Here is a 20,617-nt window from a genome sequence, read left to right as displayed (position 1 = left end):
GCTTGACGAAGTAAATAAACAAAACCTAATATTTACTTTTACGTTAAATTACAATAAAACATAAAATCGTATTGTCTGGAATAATGGAGTAGATGTTAAGAACAATCGAAAAACTTATTTTACTGTTAAGTGATTGTCTTACTGTTTTATATTTTATTTCTAATATTTTTGAATTTTAATTTAATTCGATTTTCAGACAATATTGTTATTTTATTCAGGGTATTTTACGTTAATATAAGTAGCAATATAAATTATAAGATTTTAACAATTTGTTTAATTTAAGTTGATTAAGTTTTAAGTTGTTTCAAGTAAAATTTAAAATGACGATTAAAACTTTGTGTCTTGCTAAAGAATCTTCAACTGTGAAGATTTCTAAAGACAAAATTTCTGTTCAGTTTGATAAAAAGGTAAAATTAATTAAAAATTTTGCAGGCCATAAGCGCCTGTCTTTAATCCCTTTTAAAAGGACATTTTTAAGACAACAATTTAAAAAAAAAAAATATTCTAAAAACTAACTTATATATTTATCATAACAACTTATTAAAAATTTTTTATGTATTATACTTTTTGTCAAATTTTATTTTGAATATTGGTAGAATATGGTCTTAAGCTGACATGTTACACTGCAATTTCGTCACCGAACCCCCCATTTTTTGGGGGGCTAAACCTTTTGACCGATGCTTCTCACGGTTGAAGCTTTTGGTCCCCAAATGTTAATGCTATGTTGTAAATGGCTTAAACACTTGAAATAACGGATCTCTGTTAGCGTTGTCTGCCCAGTTTATAAATGCAAAAAAGGACAGAATTTTATAACTTTCTCTAATCTTCCCTTGCGCTTTATAGTCGATTTTACATCATCTCTCTTGACCTTTAAAAAGCAATCTTGCATCATCTCTCAGTCTGTGCTAAAAAAGATTAGAAAAAGGGATAAAAATTTTGTCCGTTTACGCCTTCATTTTAGTACTACTCATTTAAACTGGGCTGACAACGCTGATAGAGCTTTGTATTAACAGTAAACTGTTATAGGCATTTTTCTATGCATTTTATGACATAGCACTCTTAAATAAGGTGTTATAAAAATACAAACTTTTGCTATGCCAAACCTTAAGACTGAGTAGCAAATGTGACTCTAAGGCCTTAAGGTTAACCATATGTATATAAAAAATATTTTTAACAAAGAAAACGATATAATAAAGCAAGCTATTAATAACATTATAAATTTTTTTAGACAGAAAAATCTTTTAAATTTGAGGGAGTTTTTAGTGATACATCAACCCAAAATGTTTACGAAAATCAAGTAAAGAAAAATGTTTCTGATATTTGTTCTGGATTGGATTTTACATTGGGATTTTTTGGTAAATTAATCAAATTTATGAAATATTTAATTGTATGAACTTGCAGGTTGTTTAAAATTTTATAAATTTATTATTATTTTTTACTGGTCGATAGCCTTTTTTATCAACGCACCACAAATGGCAGTTTTTTTGTAGGTCTGTATATTTATATTTTGTTTTTATTTTTACAGGATCTCCAGACTTAAATTCTACATCATCATTATTAGGTTTAACTTGCAAAGATGTTTTTCAAAAACTCAATCAAAATAACAAATCTGAATTTTTGATTTCTGCATCCATGGTAGAGGTAAACCATAAATTAATTTAATTTTGAATACATTTCAATAATTTTTGTTTAGTCTTTAAGTTATTGTTAATTTTTTTTTTCTTGTATATATCTTTATCCTCGATGTGGGAAAGTCAAATGTGCGACTTAAACATAGAATAACATCAGTTCCTACGACCCAGTCCCGAGTTGCCTGTGGCAGTTTGAGATATTATAGATTATTATTGCCTGTTAATTATGCTGCTGACTCAGCAGGAGTTTATACAGTTTATAGCGCCTTACTCAATGGCGCTACAACATTAGATCAGTGGGGATTGAACCCACGACCTCATGTGTAGTGTAGCAAATGTTCTTACCACTACACCGTGCTGCTGGTTTCACTACATGAATTCTTGGGTTTAATTCCTACCTCTTCATGTCATTTTTTACATTAAGAACAAATGGTTAATATAAAGTTATATATATTTTGTTAAACAGGTATCGGAGAATAACCAACTTCAGGACCTTATTAACCCACATCCAAGAAAAATGGAAATCCAAAATCATTCCACAAGCGGCATGTGAGTTTAATAATTTTTGCATTAACAAGGTTTTAAGGTGTTTTTTTTAACTTAAACTTTAAAAAGATCATTATTTTCTGGTGTTATTTTTTAATTTGTATAGTTTTTGTAGTAAATACAATTTATTATTTATTTATAATGTGCTAAGCAAAAGTTTGTTCAGTTTATAGCACATTACTCTAGGATGTTTTTATAGCACATTACTCTAGGACTACAGCATGGATGCTATAGGAATTAAACTTAGGACTTTATGTAATAAACCCAAGTGTTTTAACTACTACACCACATTTTTGGGCCACTGAACTAATTTTACAAATATTTTTAGGTACGTAAGTGAGCTTAGTAACTGTGTTTGTTCATCAGCAGAAGAAGTAGTTAAACTATATGAGGATGGCTTTCAACTTGCTAGTTCTACTAACAAGAACAACTTGTTTGTTACTTTACTTACTGTAAGAATACTGCAAAGACAAACAGGTATTTTGTCTTTTTTGTTCACATTATTACAGGTTCAATTTAAATTAAAAATTATAGTTTTTACAACATTTTATTTTTAAATTGTTTTCTTGGTATTAATAATTTTGGCCACACATTTATTTGTGTTGCTTAACTGTTTTTAAAATTTTTTTAAATTTAAAACTTTACTCTAAAAGGTTTAAAGTATATTTGGTGTTATTTTTTACTGGTTTTGTAAAAACAATTATATTTAATTAAATTTTTAAATAATGATAAAGGTGGAAAGCAAGCTCCTGGAATTATTTCAAAGTTTAGACTCCTCAATGTTTTTGCAAACAAGCAAAACATAAACAGGTATAATCTATCTTAACATAACTAAGCATTTAAGTGTACTTAAACATTTTAAATAAACTAGGTTACTTAATAGCCTATCTTTTTGTTAGAATTTCAGTTGTTGTCATGTGGTCTCAACTTTTAACAAAAGTTTTTTGCCCATGATAATTACCAACCAGCACAAATGGAAGTTTGATTTGTTTTAGAGGCCTATAAATTGGATATACATACATATATAATGTTCACTAAACTCTATTATATATATAGATGTATAAATGTACAGCAAATTTTAAGTTATCCAAATATTTTTTTTACTTTAGTTTGATCTATATTCAGTGAACATTTAACTTATGATTTAGGGTGAATGAAATTCTTGGAAATGTTGCTCAATCCAGGGGTAAATTTAAACAAGATTTCAACAAAGTTGGACTTACTCTAGTTGCTGATTCTGTTTTAAACAACAACAATGCTCACGTATTTGCTCAAGTCAATGAACAAGGTGTGTAACTATGGTGTTTTAAGATACAAATATTCGTTTACAGTATTCTGGCCCATATTTTAGTTTTACTTTATAATGTCCTGTGTTTAATCTGCATTACCCTTTTTTTTCAAAATCCCAATGCTTTAAAGAAAGGCACTATTAATGGTTTTAATTCATGTTAGGTTAAAAAATTAATTTGCATATTAATTTTAATTTTTTTGTTCTGTGATTTGATAAACACCAAATATTGACAATGAGACACATTTTATTAAACCTCGGCCTAACCCTCTTCTTTGAAATTCTAGCACAAAAAACTAACACAAAAAAACACCGTCCTAACACAAAAAAAACAGTTTACGCACTCCAGCATTTTATTTTTTATCTTGTGTAGTAAATGTATTGTCCTGTGTGGTAAAAGGTAAGACCAGAAAAAAAGTTTAATTTTGTTTTTATAGAAACACTTTAGTTAATTTGTTAAAATCCTTACTTTTAGATGGAAACCTAAGGGAGATGAGCAACATTTTATCAACCTTGGAGCAATTGAATGGATCTGGTTCTCAGCCTAAACCCAACAATAACGAAAGTGATAAAATTCTACAACATTTGAGATCAGAGATAGGAAAAGTTAGAGACAGAATTGCAGTTACTTCACCACCAGACAGAGGTCTAAAATTTAAAGTATTTTTCTTCTAAAAAGTAATAGTTTTATATTCTGTTAACAAATCTTAAGAAATGTTTATATAGAAACACCAATAACTTAAATTTTTTTTTTGTGTATATTCTTATCTTTGATGTGGGAAGGTTGGATGCACGACTTAACATAGAGTAACAACATTTACCCCGACCCAATCTCGAGTTGCCTGTGGCTGTTTGGGATATTATATAGATTATTATTGCCTGATAATTGAGCTGCTATTTAAGTGCTATTTTAGCAGGTGTTTATATCATTTATAGCGCCTTACTCAAGGGCGCTACAGCATGAGAGCAGTGGGGATTGAACTTGACCTCATGTGTGGTGTAGGAAGTGTTCTTACCACTACACCATGCTGCCAGTTTAAATTCCTGTTTCGATAGAACTGTATTAAAGCCTAAAATACAAATGTTTGTTTAACCTATAAAGAAAATTAAAATAGACCTAACAACATTAAAATTTATTACCTTTCAGGTGACTTAAACCACATGGAGAAGTTGTTGAAGGATTTGGATGAAACTAAGAAGTTTAGCTGGGATCAAACTATTTTAAAATCTGATCAGTTTTATGCTGAAAGGAGAACTACATTCGCTAACAAGTAAAAAATATTTAAGTTTTGATAACTTGTACTTTTTGGTTTTTGCTAATTCTCTGTTGTACATAATGGTTTTAATCTTTCCAAAGACTGTAAAGTACAAAGGATTTTTTAATTTAATTTAAGAGTTTTATTTATTGCATTAAAAGTGTTTTGAAATTTTTTTTTTTTCGTTTAAAACTTTCACAGTAATTCATTATTTCAACAAGTAATGTAGTGTTAGTTATTACTTGATTTAACATTTACATTTTATTTCTAAATACAATATAATAAGTCAACTGCTTATTTACCATTTTTTGAATAAAAAATATAATTAATTATATCTAGGGGTCTTTTGTGGATTTTGGAATCAAATCGTCCAATAAATCGAGAAAATTTACAAAAACTACAAGCTTTAAAAGACAAGGTAAATTATGTCGCATTTTTAAGGTTCTTAAAAGGAAAATAATAAATACTTTTTATTCACATTTATTGTAATTGCTTAGATAAAATAACTTATTTTTTATTCATATTTATTTATTCTTGATGTTGAAAGATCGATCTCACGACCTAAGCATATAGTTAAGCAGTTTGTGATATTAAAGATTATTATTGCCGGATATTTTAATTGCTGAATAACTTTACCTGTATTCTACAATACCATCTTACTCACTCTTTCATTTTTTACTGAATTAATTAACTTATTTATTTATTTATTAACATATGTATTAAAGTTGACAGAAGAGTACAAAGCACAACGGAAAGTTTCTGACAAACTAAATACAGATCTTAAAATACAAATCGATGAATATTCCCAGGCTATTAATTCTGGTATAAACTATTTGTACAGTTATGCGATAATCTATTAAAACTATTGTTAAATAGATTTTAAAATTAGTGTTTTAAGCAATTTTAATGCACTCTTTAAAGTTACATTTTCAACTGTTTTTAAACTTTAGTAATTTTTAATTTTTTTTGTTTAGTAGGCATACTTTTTATTTTTAGCTAAAATTTGATTTAAATTCTAGGTAGTAATAATGAAAAAGATGCAAAGGCCAGAGTATCAAAGATTCAAGTCATGAAAGAACAATCAAGCAAAGAAGGGGAAAAACTGAAAGAAATCAAAATTCAACTTAAAGATTCTCAGGAAAAATTACAAGCAGAAAGACAGGTGATAAAATAGGAAATCAATTATTTTTAATGTGTAAAAGTTGAACAATCTAGTGAAATGGAACAATTTTTTTTTTTTTTCAACTTTTTCTTACTTTTGAAAAAAAAAAAAAAATAGAAAAAGAAAAAATTATTTTTATAAGAAAAAAATTATAAGAAAAAATTATTACAAGTAAATTGTGTCTTTATAGTTTTTTTTTGTATATATCTTTATAATCAATGTGGGTAGGTCGAATGTGCGACCTAAACATAGAGTAACATTAGTTACTCAGGCCCCGTCTTGAGTTGACTTCGACAGTTTGGGATACTATATAGATTATAATTCCCCAATAATTATGCTGCTGGTTTAGTGCTGACTCAGCAGGAGTTAATACCGTTTGTAGCGCCTCACTCATGTGCGCTTTAGCTTGAGATCACTTGGGATGGAACCCAGGACCACATGTAGTGTAGAAAATGTTATAACCACTACACCATGCTGCTGGTTTTATACTTCTATGTTGTTATACATTAAAGTCAATAATACCTTTTTTTATTAATAGTTATCTCACAATAAAATTAATATAAATATTTTAGGCTGGTGTTGTACAAGCTTCATCTGGATTTGAAGTTGCTTTCCAAGTGATGTTGGATGAAAGGGAAAGCACCAAGAAAGAAAATGAGCAGCTTATTGAAGATGAACTGCAAAGAATGAAGGTTTACTTGTTTTTATTGTCCATTAATTTATTCATTTTTAAAATTAAATTTTTTTTGAATGGTATATATATTTTTACCTACATACAGCAAAAATTTATTGGGTTTTTACACATCACGTTTCAAAAAAATAACTTTAAATCAAATTTAATGTAAAAAAATTGCATTGGCATAACTTTAACGCACAATCTATGTATAACAGGGTTTAGTGCCATATATATGTAAGTATATGTCCAATTTATAGGCCTACTAAATAGAAAAAATGCCATTTGTGATGCGGGGATAAATTATTGTGGACAAATTTTAGTTGAAAGTTACACTTACATTAAGACAAATTGAAATTTTGGTTGTAGGGCGGTCTATTTGCTATTTTACAATAATGTGAGTAATTCTCTGTTTAAATTAATAAATTAAGACATATTTTTAGTTGGAAGTTGAACATAAGAAAAGTGATCTTCAGATGAAAATGTCGTCAAACAATTTGTTTAAATCAAACGAAGAGGTTCTTGAAAATAAAGTTGAACTTGCAACACTAAAAGCCGAGAAAGCTGTTATTACCACACAAGTAAGTGTTTATTATTGGTGTAAAAAAGGGGGTAATTTTAGTAGATCTAAGCCAAAAATTATTTTTCAAAAGACAATTAAGCAACAGCGAGCTGTAGTGGTCAAAACACTTGGCTGTACTACATAAGGTTCCGGGTTTAATTCCCACTACTCTCATGCTGTAGCACCCTTATACAAGGCACTTCAACTAGTATGAAATCCTGCTGAGACAACACTTATTCAGCAGCTAAATTTTTTGGCATTTATATTGAATAATATCCCAAACTACCAAAGTCAACTCAAGATTGGGTCGGGGTAACAAAAGTTACTTTATGTTTAGGTCAGGAAGTTGACCTTCACATCTAGGTAAATAAAAATATACAAAAAAAAATTAAAAAAGTTTGTCCACTTTTTCTACTCTATAATTGATTTTATCAATAATTGTATGAAATGTAAAATTTATATTTAAACTTATTTTAAACTTTGTTTTGTGCTAGCTTGATGCCTTGCGCAGAGAAATGTCACAAATGAACGATCACTTCAGGATTTTATCTGAGAAACATTCAACTGAGTTGGAGATACAACAGCTTCAAAATCTACAAACTTTCAGAGCATATCGCGAGGTAAGTTAAAAAGTGTTTTGAAGAGGTCTTCGAAAATATGTAAAAGACCAATGTAAATAAATACTTACGAAAAGGTTTATTTTTAAATAAAATTTGGGCTTAACAAATAAAATCAATTAAAGTGTGTAAAGTATATATTGTACCTAATAAGGAACCTAGTAAAACCTGAAAAAAAAGGTTTTAACTTGATGTTAGCATAGTTAATCCACTTGTTTTGGAATACCATTAATCAGTGGCGTAGACAGGATGTAAATCGGGGGGTGCCCGTTGAAGTGTTCCAAAGGACTGTCTCTTATTTTATTTAATTTTAGAAATTTTGCGGAATTTAAAACAAAACCACTAAAAAAATTTCAATTAGGTGACATCGTGAATCCTTCATCTATGACATCACAATCGATTCGGATATATATATCAGTTATTTTAATACTCGCATTCCGTTATACAAAATGTAGTTTTTTTATTAACGAAAAATTTAAATTTTGCAGTACATGTAATAACAAATGTAAACGTTTAACCTCCTTCCAACAAAAAAATAAAAAAAACTTTTCGGTTCTTTTCGGTTCTCAGCGATTGGCAAAAATGGCAAAATTCGGACCGTGGGTGCCATGGCACCCATTGGACCCCATGTGGCTTCGCCAAAGCTATTAATCATGAGTCTGCCCACTAATACACTGTCATTAATTTATTTACATACTCAACATACTCTGATATCTTTTATTTAATTATAACATAGTTATTTAAATATGAAGTAATCAAGTTATTTGTTTTATTTTTCAGGTATTTGAGGAGTTTAAGGTTGAGTTGGAAAATAGATGGAGAGGATTGTTGGACGATGCTATCCAAGATGCTGTGTTTCTTAACTCTAGAAATAGTGAACTCATGCAATCTAATGCTACTCTTAAGCTAGGTAAGTTGATAAACTTTAAAAATCTATAAAAAACAAATGATTGGATTTTAACTTAAAAAATCTAAAAAACAAAGAATAGATTTAGTTTTTTTTAAACTTTATTTTATTGAACCTTTAAAAAAAAATAATGGCTTACATAGAAAGACTTAAATTATTTTAATCTAATAAAGAGCTTAAACTTTTATTAGCATATGTCACTTAAAAAAAAATCAAAAGTTTATTAATAAATATTAAATATCACAAATTTTTGGTGATATTTTTAGAAGTTGCGCAATTAAAGGATTCCTTAAGCACTGGTAGCAAAGACAAACTTAAAGTTTAAACATTTTGTTAATAAAAAAATATATTTTACACATTTTAATTTTCTAAGCTGTTGTATAAATTTATTTTCATATTTTCACTGTATTTGTACTTTAGAATATATAAACTTCACAAATTTTGCTGTAAGAATTTTAGCTATAGTGTGTTGTAATTGTGAGTAATTAATAAACACTGTTAGTTTGTTTATTACTTTAATTGATATTGTTTGTGTTTTTGATATTGTTAATATTTTATTATTATTGTTTAGAATATTATCAATATTTCGGTAATGTAATGGCCTATGGATTTAATCATGTTTTTTTAACTTCACAAGAAACTGTTTTTATATTATTAATTATTAATCATCACTGTCTTAGCTGTAAATAACATTCTTTTAATTATATATATTATATTAAATAATTTTTTCTTGTAGTAATGACAAAATGCAGTTTTGGCAAAATAAGTCTGTAAAGCAAATAAAAGTAAAAATTGTAAGACTTGTATTATTTAAAGTTTAAATGTTTGATATGGAACTACCTTTTTTCACAGGATAGTTAAGTATTTACACCATTCAAATTGAAAGGCATTTAAGGGATAGTTTTTTGCCTAGGTTGTTTAAAGAAACATTTATTTTTGACAACAGTTGGCAACACGTATTTTTAGTCACGTGATGTAAACACAGTTAGACAAATCCGTATTAAGATGGCGAATAAGTAAAACTTGTTTGCCGAAAAAAATCGATTATTTATAATTACTAAGTTGGTATTCTTTATGTATTTTAAAGTTTGGGTTCAATTTAAAGTTTGAGGTTTGTAAAAAATCGATAATTACCGCATTGTCACTAAAACAAAAGGCATTGTTTCGTGGGTGGTCTCTTAACTATTTTTTATCTGTTTATTCTATTGTTTACAACGTTTAATGGACAAAAAAAATTATTATTTTTTTTAAGGTTACAAATAGACAAAAGAACGGTAAAACTAATTATATAAAGGCGCTAAATTTGCTATTAGACAAATAGAAAAAGTTTTTTTAACACAAATTATTATTCTAAATTTTTTGTAAATTATTTTTGTATTAACTTTTTCATATTATGTCTGTCTCTAGGATTAGTAAGACTTGTTTATAATCAAAACTAAATTAAAAATGAATGATAATTACAAAGTTTTATACAAGAAATCAACTGAATCCAACAAAAAAGAATTTCAAAATATTGATAACTTTGCAAATGCCTATATTGCAACAACAGGTTAGTCGATATAAAAGTATAAATAATTATAACATTACAGCGTTTATGTGTTATATTTTTTTTTCATTTTACTTAAAAATATCAGAAGTTTTATTTGTACAACAAAAATTAAGTTATAAACATTACATTATGTTTATTATTTTGCTTTCGTACAATTGTCTGATTATGCTTTCTTCATAATTTAAATCATGGAATATATCATTGTTGTTTTTCCATAAACTGGACTGCGATTTAAATCCAAATAGGTTGATTTGATCACAGTAATGTAAAGAGTATATTATAGCAATAAATGATAATGATGGATATTTTCCATGCTGTTGTGTCCATTTGTCATAAATATATCTAAAAAATAAAAGAAGAGTTAAGTAAATTTAAGTGTTTTTTATTTAGTCAATTGCCCACTTTTTAAACTGCATTTTAGTTGTTTTATTTTAAAAGCATTTGAATTAAACATTAAAGTATATAATTGTTTACTAAGCCCTATTATTTTTTTATTTTGGTTTTTCGCACATTGATAAAAGTAAATAATAAATACGATATACAATTAATATTACAACAATGCGACGGGAAAAAATGACAAAATCAATTTAATGATTTAAAACATGCCAAAAGTATTAATGTTTACATAAAGCTTTTAAGTATGTTATGGCATGGTCACCAAACCCAAATTATACATAGTATATATATATATAGATAATTTCTACTAAAAATTAATTTGTGTGTGATGATATTTAAAGGTAAAAGTTGTTACAATGCCTTTGTTAAATACTATTTTATTAACTTGCTTTTTGTATTGGCAAAACAGTATCTGAAATGCACCAAAAGCTTACCTTAAAAAAGCTGGGCTTATAATAATAATTTTATCTTGGTCACATATAAGTTTGTTGTGCTGTGTTATTGAATTCAAAAGCCACTTTAAATCTCCTGGATTTAACGGCACTAATACTAAACTAACACCTTTAAAAATATTTTTTTTGTAGTTAAAAATATTTTAATTTTTAACAATTTTTTCTTGACAGGATTTTAAAGAACTTATTTTTCTACTGAAATATTAACCGGTATGTTTTCTTTAGTTTAACAAGCTTGCTATTAATTAGCAATTAAAATTTGACAATAATTTGCTGTGCTTTTAAATAATTAATGCTTTACTAATAACAAAAATTCTGCATGAATTGGCAGATTAATTTGTATGTGGTAATGGTAGATTTTATGTTGGGACTAATACCTAATTTCTTTTATATTAAAAAATAAATTAAAAAGAATAATTCAAAAACAAAAGAATTATTTGATTCCTTGTAATCTATAGTTACCTGGTTTTAATTTAATTTGTGTTGATTCTGGTATGGTAAATAGATGTGTTGTTTTTGAACCTATATTAGTGTGATTATTCTTTATGTTTTTAAATCTAAGAACCAAGCCATTTGAGTCAATGATCTAAAAAGCATAAATTATTAAATATATCAAATTTGCAGAGGTATTAAAATATTTATTAAATTTATTTATATTTGCTTATAAAATAAATTAATTTTTAACAAGTTTTTAATTAACCTGTCCTTGGTTTTTTATTTCATTTGATTCTCCAACTATTGCACAATTTCTACAGACATGATCTTTAACATTTCTTTGATAAAAATCTATCATTGAAATCCCCATAGAATATAACTCAGTTAAAATTTCATCGACATCAAATTTTTTGCCTTCTTGTAATGTCAACCACCAATCAATAACTTCTGTATCAATCTGTGGACCATGTTTATACCATAGAGGATTAATTTCTGGGTTAAAACGTGAATTAAACCAATGCTGTTCTGATTCTGTTAATTTAGTTTGACACTCTGACTTTTCTTCCTTAAATTTTTGATTTCTATTTCCATTTAACCAATAAATTTTTTTCTCGTTTGAGTGAACAATTTTTTGATTTTCTATTTTAACTTGAGACTTGGTTGTTTTTTCTTGAATAGTATCAATTATATGTTGCGAAGTCCATAAAAACAGAAATCCATAAATAGATAGAATTGTTAAAACGAATAGAATTGCAGCAATTTTATTAAATTTAACGTTAAGTTTTAAAATCTTCATGGCGCTTAAAAAATTTGAAATTAAATTATGTATTGAAATTTAACTAATGACAAAATATTCTAAAAAAGTATGCTTTTAATTGCAACAACATGCTGTCTGTTTCCTGTTGTCTTCTCTAACTCACATTTTTGCTTATTAATAAAAAAATGAGCTTATGTTTGCATGCTTTTATATAATGAGCAGTTTTAATGGTTGTAACATTCAACGACTTTTTTATGACTAGTTGTGCATGTTTAACAACATTTAAACTTTGCATGTGTATTTGCTTAGACTTTTGATGACTCTGTTCTAAGCCACACGGCAATAATTAACAATGTTATGTCTTTAATCAATAAATCAAATTTTGGTGGCATGTAGTGGGAGTTCTAAGAACAGATTTTAAATTTAGGATTCTGAAAAAATTAAAAAAAATTTTTTTTTGAGTGCAATTTTTAATAAATGTAATATTCTTAAAAACTTATTTTTATATTTTTTACAGTTTAACAATTTATTTTTATTTCAAATAGCAAAATTTTAAATAGATGTAGTTATGTAATTTTATGCTAACAACTAGTAAAATCATAATCAGTCTATTATTAAACAAAGAAATATGCCAGCTACATGAAATAACCAAGCATTTTAAAACGTTAAAATATATGTTTAAAAGATATCACAAACGCTCCTGTCTCTAACCTAACTCCTGAACACTCCACTACAAGTACCGACACTGACGGGCAATCGTCTGCCAACGTGTTTATAATGTCTCCGGTTTTAGCTGAAACTTCACCTTTAAAAGAAACCTCATCTGACCCCTTCGGTCGACCAAGGTAACTAAAAATTTTCGATTTTTTCGAAGTAACTTTTTTAAAGTTTTGAGTAAGGCATATGGTAGATAACATATGGTAAATACACTAGACTTAAACTGTACCTTACTTTAGGATATTGTTTCTTGTTAAACATGTGTAAATTGTAAATTTTTTAAAGGTATAAACTACTTTTTAACACCATTTAAATATAAGTCCTTTAATTTTAAATATAACCTTTTGTAAAAGTCAAGTTAATCTTGCATATATTTATAAATTTGGTATGGTAAATTTCTGTTACTTTTTATTTTTAGATGTTTGCGGCAGGCTGATAACTTGTGTGTTATAATAACTAGCATGGTTGTATTTTCAATCAGTATAACAGTTGCTCTTATTATTCAAATCTATGTGGGTGCTCCTCAAGTAAGTTTTGTTCCATTCATATTTAAATCTTTTTGTTTTGAATAAAAATGTTATTCTTACAAGTGTAACGACTAAAGATTTAATAATAATAACTTTTAGTTTTCATAAAATATTGCTGAAAATTTCTTTTACAAAAATTTGAATTCAATTTTTTAGTTATCTTAATATTTTTTACTAAATTTTTTTTTTTAATTTATTTTTTTATAAGGTTAACCCACATAGTGGAATAGTATCAGATGATCCTTACTGCACAAAGATTGGATTTGAAGTCCTGAAAATGAAGGAAGCTTCCACAGTTGATGCAGCAATTGTAACTGCTCTTTGTATTTGTGTAACACAACCCCATGCTGCTTCTATGGGAGGGTATGTGGAGTTGTGAATCAAAAAAATTGATTGTTTAAATTAATTTTTATGATATGTTTAAAATCTTTTTTGATAGATCTTGTTAAAAAAGTTAAATATTTAAAAAGTTGTCTGTTCTTAATACTTTCTAGTGCTTTTAATTAAAGTTTAAATAAAAATTTAAAAAATTTTACATTAAGTTACAGATAACTGTTGTTGAAGTTATAAATACTTGTTGAAAGCTTGTTTCGCAATCACGATTTTAATTTTTGTGATATGGTTGCCACTGTTAACTAATATTTGCCCCTGATAATTTATCTGTGTACCACATATTTTATTTTTTGTAGGGCTATAAATTGGATATACATATTTATATTGCCACTATTTTTATTATATTTAAATTGACTTGACCTTATTAAACATAAAAATATTTTTGGGTATTTTGTAAAATTTAATTTTATTGTTTTAGTGGTGGATTTGCATTGGTTCATGACCAACAGAAAAAATCACACTCAACAGAATTTTACAACTTTCGTGAAATGAGTTCTTCGATTTTCGACAATAATTCTGCAGTTGATGAACATTTTACTGGAAAATCCAGAGATGAAGTTGCTGTTGGACCAAGCATAGCTGTACCTGGAGTTTTAAAAGGACTTGAAATGCTACATATAAAATACAACTCAAAGTATGTTAAATTTAGTTTGTAAAATTTAAATAATATGTTTCTATTTTCTTAATGTGGGAAAGTTGATTTTACACTCTAAATATAGTAATTATTTCACTTTTAGTCTTAATCAAGTCTTATGTTGCTTTTGGCAGTTTTGTATATTATTATTCTTATTTGCTGGGTTTAATTTTAAGACCTCATGTAGTAAGCAAATTGTACAAGGTCAATAATTATACAAAAATGTATGATGTTTTTTGAATTGCAAAAAAAATAAAATATTTATCAAAATTAATGCAATTCATAGTAAGTTTAATTTTTTGTATGTTTATTCAAATCTAGTAAAGACATGATATTAATCATATCATTATTCAATTAAATGAAATTGTACAATTTACTTATTAGTCATAAATAAAAATTAATACACCTTATCATAACTATTTTATATTTTAAAAGGGTCACATTTAGTTCCCTTATTACTCATTTGATCCCTATAGCTCGTGATGGGTTCCCAGTTTCTCCTCAACTAGCTTCAGCAATTGATTCTCTACAATTAGACGACCTTCCCACACAATTAAGAACGTTGGTCACTAAACCAGGAAATATATCGGTGAAATTAGAAGCTGGTGATATTTTAAAGCAACCATTGCTAGCTGTTACATTACAGGTAATGAGATAACTTTTTTTTTTTTTAAATACTTTTTGCTTAGAAAATGAAATGTAAGATTTCTGTGGCATTGAGTCTGTAAATTATTAAATTTATTTTGTATATGAATTTTTACATCTAAATTCAAGATAATTGTATTAATTTCGCTAGTTTTCATAATTTTTTAAATGTGTTTTTTAATTTTTTTGGTTTTAAATATTTTTTCAAGTCTGTTTTTCAAATTTTTTTAATTTTTTTTTTGCTTTTTACTTTTTTTATAATTTCATTTCTAATTTTAAATTTAAATATTTTTGTTTTTTAATTTTTTTTAACAGTTAGTAGCGGATTTTGGAACAGATGTAATTTATAATGGAACAAACACTCAAAATTTTGTTCAATCTTTACAAGACTTGGGCGGTGTGTTAACTTTTAATGATATGGCAAACTATAAACCAACATCAACCAACGTTGTAAATCAAATTAAATTAGAAGGTGATTTTAATCGATAGTTAATAAAATTGATTTGTGTTTTTTTAATTACTTTTTACTAGGCGATAGACAATTGGGTGGGGCAGCATTTTAGTCGTCAGAAAATGGGGATTTACCCCCTCACCAACAAAAACGATTACCCCTTCACCAAAAATGATTACCTCCTTACCAAAAACGATTACCCCCTCACCAAAAACGATTACCCCCTCATCAAAAACGATTACCCTCTCACCAAAAATGATTACCCTCTCACCAAAAATGATTACCTCCTTACCAAAAACGATTACCCCCTCACCAAAAATGATTACCCCCTCACCAAAAACGATTACCCCCTCACCAAAAATGATTACCCCCTCACCAAAAATGATTACCCCCTCATCAAAAACGATTACCCCTCACCAAAAACGATTACCCCTTCACCAAAAATAGCCTATAAATTGGAGGAGCATAAAAATATCGTCCACCAAGCTCAATTACATATAGATTTATTTATTTATTTTTTCTTTCTTCTGGTTTTATGTGTTTCTACTTTACATTTTTATATAAATTTTCTCCATCTAAATTTTATCAAAAATTTACATTCAATTTTTTTAGATCAAATAGCTCTAACAGGGGATTTCCCATCATCGGGACCAGCATTATTTTCAACGTTGTCAGCAATGTCAGGTTATGAAAATCCTACAACAAATCCCGATACTCATTTTCTACAAGTAAGTCTAAAACACCTAATCAAAAAGATTTATATTTAACATTGATAATATTAAGTTTAACTAACTTTGTATTTTTAGTGTATTTAAAAAATAAATAGTTTCAGTAAATTCAATTTTATATATTGATGGTATTAAATTAATTGTGATTAATCTATATATAAGTTAACCGGCTGCATGGTGTAGCAGTTGTTACTTTATGTTTAGGTCGTGAAGTCGACCATTTCACAAAAACAGCTGTTTTAGTAAACTATTGTAAACTATTGCAGGCAAATATTAGTTACGAGTTGTAATCATATTATGACAACTGAAATCACAACTTTCGAGTGACTGAATAGAAGTTAAAATAAATAAATAAATTTGGTTTAATTATTGTTTAATTTTACAGGCACATAGGTTAGCTGAGACTTTGAAATATTCTCTAGCTGAGTTAGGTAACAAAGATGATTCAAATAATAACACTTCAAAACAATGGAGCCCAAGGTACATCTTATAAATTTATTAGGTTTTAAAAACTTTGATATCTCAAAATTCTTACTTTTAAAATTTGACTATTATTATGTGGGTTTATTTAAATTACTGTCATTTGTAATGCCTTACTCACCAATTTAGTCAAAGAATTGTAATATATTTGCTATTGCAATCATATATATCAAGTTTTTTAATTAGTATCTTAACAACATTTAAATCTTTAGTAATATTGGTTCGACTATAAGAAGTAAAATAGTTGACAACACCTCCTATCCAGTTGAACATTATTTGAGAGGTTACCAACCTTTAACATTATCAACTATTGGCCAACAACATGTTGCAGCAATTGGGGCAGATGGAAAAGTGGTCACCATTTTATTGTAAGTTATTAAATGTTAAAAAAATGAATTATATTATAAACACATTAAATAATTGTTAAAACTAGTTGACTGCCTGCCATATGGGTTACAACCAGCAGCGTGGCGTAGTGATAAGAACACTTGCTACACTACACATGAGGCTGTGGGTTCAATCCTCACTGCCCTCATGTTGTAGTGCTCTTGAGTAAGGGGCTATAAACGGTATGAACTCCTGCTGAGCCAGTACTTAATCAGTAGCTTAATTATCGGTCAATTATGATCCATATAATATCCCAAAACTGCCACAGGCAACTCGAGACTGGGTCGGAGTAACTGATGTTACTCTATGTTTAAGTCACACATTCCACTTCTCACATCGAGGATAAAGATATACACAAAAAAAAATTTAAAAATGTAATATTTTGGCCTGCGTTAATTTACCTACACACCATAAACAGCAGTTTTTATTATATTAAAGGCCTTTTTTTGTACATATATATCCGTTTTCCACTAAGCCTTGTTATATATATAGATTGATTTTACTCTTAGAAAATACTTAATTGCCTTTGTCAATTGCTTTAACAAAATAATTTAAAATTGAGTTTAAAAATAAAAAAAAACTTGTTAAAAATTAGGACTTAACATTTTATACAAATCTAAAAAACAACTATATAAAGAAGCTTAATAAACAATTTATGTATTTTTATATATGAATAGTGGACCTGTAAAATTAAATCAAATTGCTTAGCAAGGGCACCATAGACCAATACTTTTACACTCATTTTGGATAATAAAAATGTGGCTGAAAATCAACTGTTTTTTTAAAAATGGTGAACACCGTTTTTACTCGAACTTGTATTTTTAATTTACAGAAGTTTAGGATCCACTTTTGGGTCCAAACAAATGGTCTCTGGTTTGGTTCTCAACGACGCAATGTTGGATTTCTCTTGGGAGGGAAAGAATAAAGATGATACGAGTGGACTACCCCCTTCTCAGGTTAAAACTTCCTTTTAAACTTAAAATTTTTTAAGCTCCGTACTTTTTTTCTAGTGAAGAAATAGTAATTTAATACTTAAACAATGGGGTGTCTATTAATTTGCAAAAACCTAAATATTTTGATATTTTTTTGATTTTTAATATTTTATTTATGTTTTTCGATTTTTAATATTTTATTTATTTATTTTTATTGCAAAAATGGTTTCTCTACAAAAAACTTACATTTATGTGATACAAATTTGTTAATTAATTTGGCAAAGAAAAGGGTAATTTTGTAGTGAATGTTAACAAAATATAGGCCACTTAATTTCAAAAAAAAACTAATTTTTGATACTGCGATATCATTTTTTCTAATAAAACTGTGTTTTTTTAAAAAAATAAAGATAATGTTCTAAAGATGTGTTTATATAAAAAAAAGATTTTTATGACCTGAAATATTAATTTTAGGGGAACATAATATCTGGGAAGAAACAACCAATTTCATCTTTGGTACCAGTACTAGTTATTCCATCTGGGAGTAAATGTGGAAAATATTTTGCTTTGAATGGAATGTTTGGATTTCAAACTATATCAAGTAAGAACTTAAATTTGTGTTTTAAATAAAAAAATGTTTTTTTTGTATATATCTTTATCCTCGATGTGGGAAAGTCGAATGTGCGACCTAAACATAGAGTAACATCAGTTACTTCGACCCAGTCTCGAGTTGCCTGTGGCAGTTTGGGATATTAAAGATTATAATTGCCCGATAATTATACCGCTGATTAAGTGCTGGCTCAGCAGGAGTTCATACCGTTTATAGCGCCTTATCAACGGCGCTACAGCGTGACATCAGTGGGGATTGAACTCACGACCTTAAGTGTGGTGTAGCAAAAATAGAAACTTTATAATTTGTTCAAATTTTCTTTATTAGTTTAGTAAGTTTTAAAAGTCTATTATATTTTACTTAAAAGCCTATTATAACAATTAATTGTTTTTCTAAAAGAATTTCTAAATGAAAATTTTATTAATTATTATTGTTTATTTTTGAAAAATTTAAAAAATTTTTAATAATTTTTAATTTTTTTTTTATAGCTAAATATTTTTTGTAGGTTTTTTAATTTTTAATACTTTATAGACAATTTTGATGAATATTGATATTTTTTATTATCTAACTAGGTTTAGCACAAACAATACTTAACAGTTTCCAAGGTATAAATATAAAGACAAGTATAAACAATCCTAGAATCCATCAACAATTAGAACCCTACCATCTTCTAATTGAAGGTATATACTGTTAAACTTTGTCAAACTAAATAATTTTATTTCAAATCAATATTTTTCAATGCATTTATAAATTAATCTTTTTAAAATCAATTAAAATTGAGTTAAAAATTTAATTCGGTTATTTTATATTTTAAATTACTTTAATGAATATACTTTTCATGCTTTACCATAGGTCCAAATATTACTGTGTATTTTTAATCAAATTCTTTAATTAAAAAAAATTCTTTTAATGATTTCAGATGGTAACCCAATAGAGTTAGACACATTTTTAATCAACACCGGTCACAATATAACCAGACTACCTTCCGGTCAAACTATAGGGGTAAATGATGCTGTTAAATGGACTGAAAAAAACGTGACAACTTTTCTTGATAAGCGTGGTAATACTGATAATATGGGGTATTCATTTTAAATATAATTAGTGTGATAATATAGTAGGGTAAAAAGATAATTTATTGGTGTGTTAATTAAACTAAACTTTACTAGTTTAGCTTTAGTATATATGTATTTTTGTTGTGATAAAATGTATTTATTAGTAAATTTTTTATTTATAAGCTGTACTTGAATAGGTACTGAATAACAAAGCAATTATGTTTGATCTAATTTTTAATTTGTTTATTTTAATACACAATTTTTATGTGTTTTTTTAAGGATTATCATGTTTTTTACACAAAAATATATGGATCGAAATATTTGGTTTAAATTTATAAATTTACTAAGTTAAATTTTTTTTTTGGACAGACCAATTGATAACAACATTATTCACATTTTGATTTCATATAATTCTTGTAATGGTAGATATTTATATTTTTATAAATGGACATTCCAATTTGTTTGAATTATTAATTATATTATGTGTGTATGTTTTATTTAGCAATTGATTTACTTATACTTAAATTATAGTTTAATTTTTAGTGTGCAATAGTGTTTAAATATTTACATATTTTGTTATTTTTTGCACTAAATAACACTTTGCATAAAAATATTTTAAAATATTATTCTGTTGATCTCAAAATTATGTAATGCACAATCCTTTTTTTATTTATATTTTATTGGCAATTTAAAACTTTTTCTATAAGAATTAATAATAACTGGGTACTGTATTTAACTCTAGGTATTTAAGTTCAGCATTTGTCAATCGATTTCATTGTTTTTGCATTTTTTATCACATATTTATATCAAGTGTATTTATAAGAAAGGTGAAA

At 27.1% G+C, this 20,617-nt stretch overlaps 3 protein-coding genes across 4 annotated transcripts; 2 read left to right on the top strand and 1 right to left on the bottom strand.

Annotated features, from left to right (window-relative positions):
- Window positions 1–287: 287 nt before the first annotated feature.
- On the top strand, window positions 288–9,307 carry LOC145758565 (uncharacterized). The gene is made up of 17 exons (XM_082572520.1): window positions 288–407; window positions 1,229–1,355; window positions 1,526–1,641; window positions 2,098–2,180; window positions 2,506–2,654; window positions 2,912–2,987; window positions 3,326–3,465; window positions 3,941–4,111; window positions 4,613–4,736; window positions 5,061–5,139; window positions 5,447–5,543; window positions 5,741–5,883; window positions 6,456–6,575; window positions 7,000–7,137; window positions 7,613–7,738; window positions 8,516–8,645; window positions 8,909–9,307. The coding sequence occupies exons 1-17, from the start codon at window positions 321–323 to the stop codon at window positions 8,965–8,967; spliced, it is 1,965 nt and encodes a 654-aa protein (XP_082428646.1). The 5' UTR covers window positions 288–320; the 3' UTR covers window positions 8,968–9,307.
- A 745-nt stretch (window positions 9,308–10,052) lies between these two features.
- On the top strand, window positions 10,053–20,531 carry LOC145755656 (glutathione hydrolase 7-like). Of its 2 annotated transcripts, XM_082571919.1 has the most exons (15): window positions 10,053–10,191; window positions 11,211–11,249; window positions 12,917–13,076; window positions 13,367–13,475; window positions 13,684–13,838; window positions 14,287–14,502; window positions 14,938–15,148; window positions 15,463–15,619; window positions 16,211–16,326; window positions 16,712–16,806; window positions 17,019–17,174; window positions 18,026–18,149; window positions 18,597–18,723; window positions 19,305–19,412; window positions 19,652–20,530. In XM_082571919.1, exons 3-15 carry the CDS (start codon window positions 13,009–13,011, stop codon window positions 19,822–19,824), a joined length of 1,815 nt encoding a protein of 604 aa, XP_082428045.1. In that variant the 5' UTR covers window positions 10,053–10,191; window positions 11,211–11,249; window positions 12,917–13,008; the 3' UTR covers window positions 19,825–20,530. The 2 variants fall into 2 exon arrangements, with proteins under 2 accessions (XP_082428045.1, XP_082428037.1); XM_082571911.1 differs by lacking the exon at window positions 11,211–11,249 and having other exon boundaries at window positions 10,055–10,191; window positions 19,652–20,531.
- Window positions 10,314–12,270, bottom strand: LOC145763729 (CMP-N-acetylneuraminate-beta-galactosamide-alpha-2,3-sialyltransferase 2-like). The gene is made up of 4 exons (XM_082575239.1): window positions 11,740–12,270; window positions 11,502–11,625; window positions 11,022–11,148; window positions 10,314–10,533 (listed from the first exon to the last, which is right to left on the bottom strand). Exons 1-4 carry the CDS (start codon window positions 12,268–12,270, stop codon window positions 10,314–10,316), a joined length of 1,002 nt encoding a protein of 333 aa, XP_082431365.1.
- Window positions 20,532–20,617: the final 86 nt, after the last annotated feature.

This window comes from Corella eumyota, chromosome 1 (genome assembly GCF_963082875.1).
Source record: "Corella eumyota chromosome 1, kaCorEumy4.1, whole genome shotgun sequence".
In the NCBI taxonomy this organism is placed as follows: Eukaryota; Metazoa; Chordata; class Ascidiacea; order Phlebobranchia; family Corellidae; genus Corella; species Corella eumyota.
The sequence above is the reverse complement of the archived record's forward strand: the minus strand, read 5'-3'. Positions and strand labels throughout refer to the sequence as shown.

Bases quoted from the DNA above. Each gene is read 5' to 3' on its own strand.
- LOC145758565 (XM_082572520.1), top strand. From the start codon at position 321: ATGACGATTAAAACTTTGTGTCTTGCTAAAGAATCTTCAACTGTGAAG. The intron at 1,356-1,525 runs GTAAATTAATCA...TTATTTTTACAG, and splicing joins TTTTACATTGGGATTTTTTG to GATCTCCAGACTTAAATTCT. The intron at 4,112-4,612 runs GTCTAAAATTTA...ATTACCTTTCAG, and splicing joins TACTTCACCACCAGACAGAG to GTGACTTAAACCACATGGAG.
- LOC145755656 (XM_082571911.1), top strand. From the start codon at position 10,089: ATGAATGATAATTACAAAGTTTTATACAAGAAATCAACTGAATCCAAC. The intron at 13,476-13,683 runs GTAAGTTTTGTT...TTTTTTTATAAG, and splicing joins TCTATGTGGGTGCTCCTCAA to GTTAACCCACATAGTGGAAT. The intron at 13,839-14,286 runs GTATGTGGAGTT...TTATTGTTTTAG, and splicing joins CATGCTGCTTCTATGGGAGG to TGGTGGATTTGCATTGGTTC.
- LOC145763729 (XM_082575239.1), bottom strand. From the start codon at position 12,270: ATGAAGATTTTAAAACTTAACGTTAAATTTAATAAAATTGCTGCAATT. The intron at 11,149-11,501 runs GTAACTATAGAT...ATATTTTTAAAG, and splicing joins ACAAATTAAATTAAAACCAG to GTGTTAGTTTAGTATTAGTG. The intron at 10,534-11,021 runs GTAAGCTTTTGG...TTTATTTTTTAG, and splicing joins ATAAGCCCAGCTTTTTTAAG to ATATATTTATGACAAATGGA.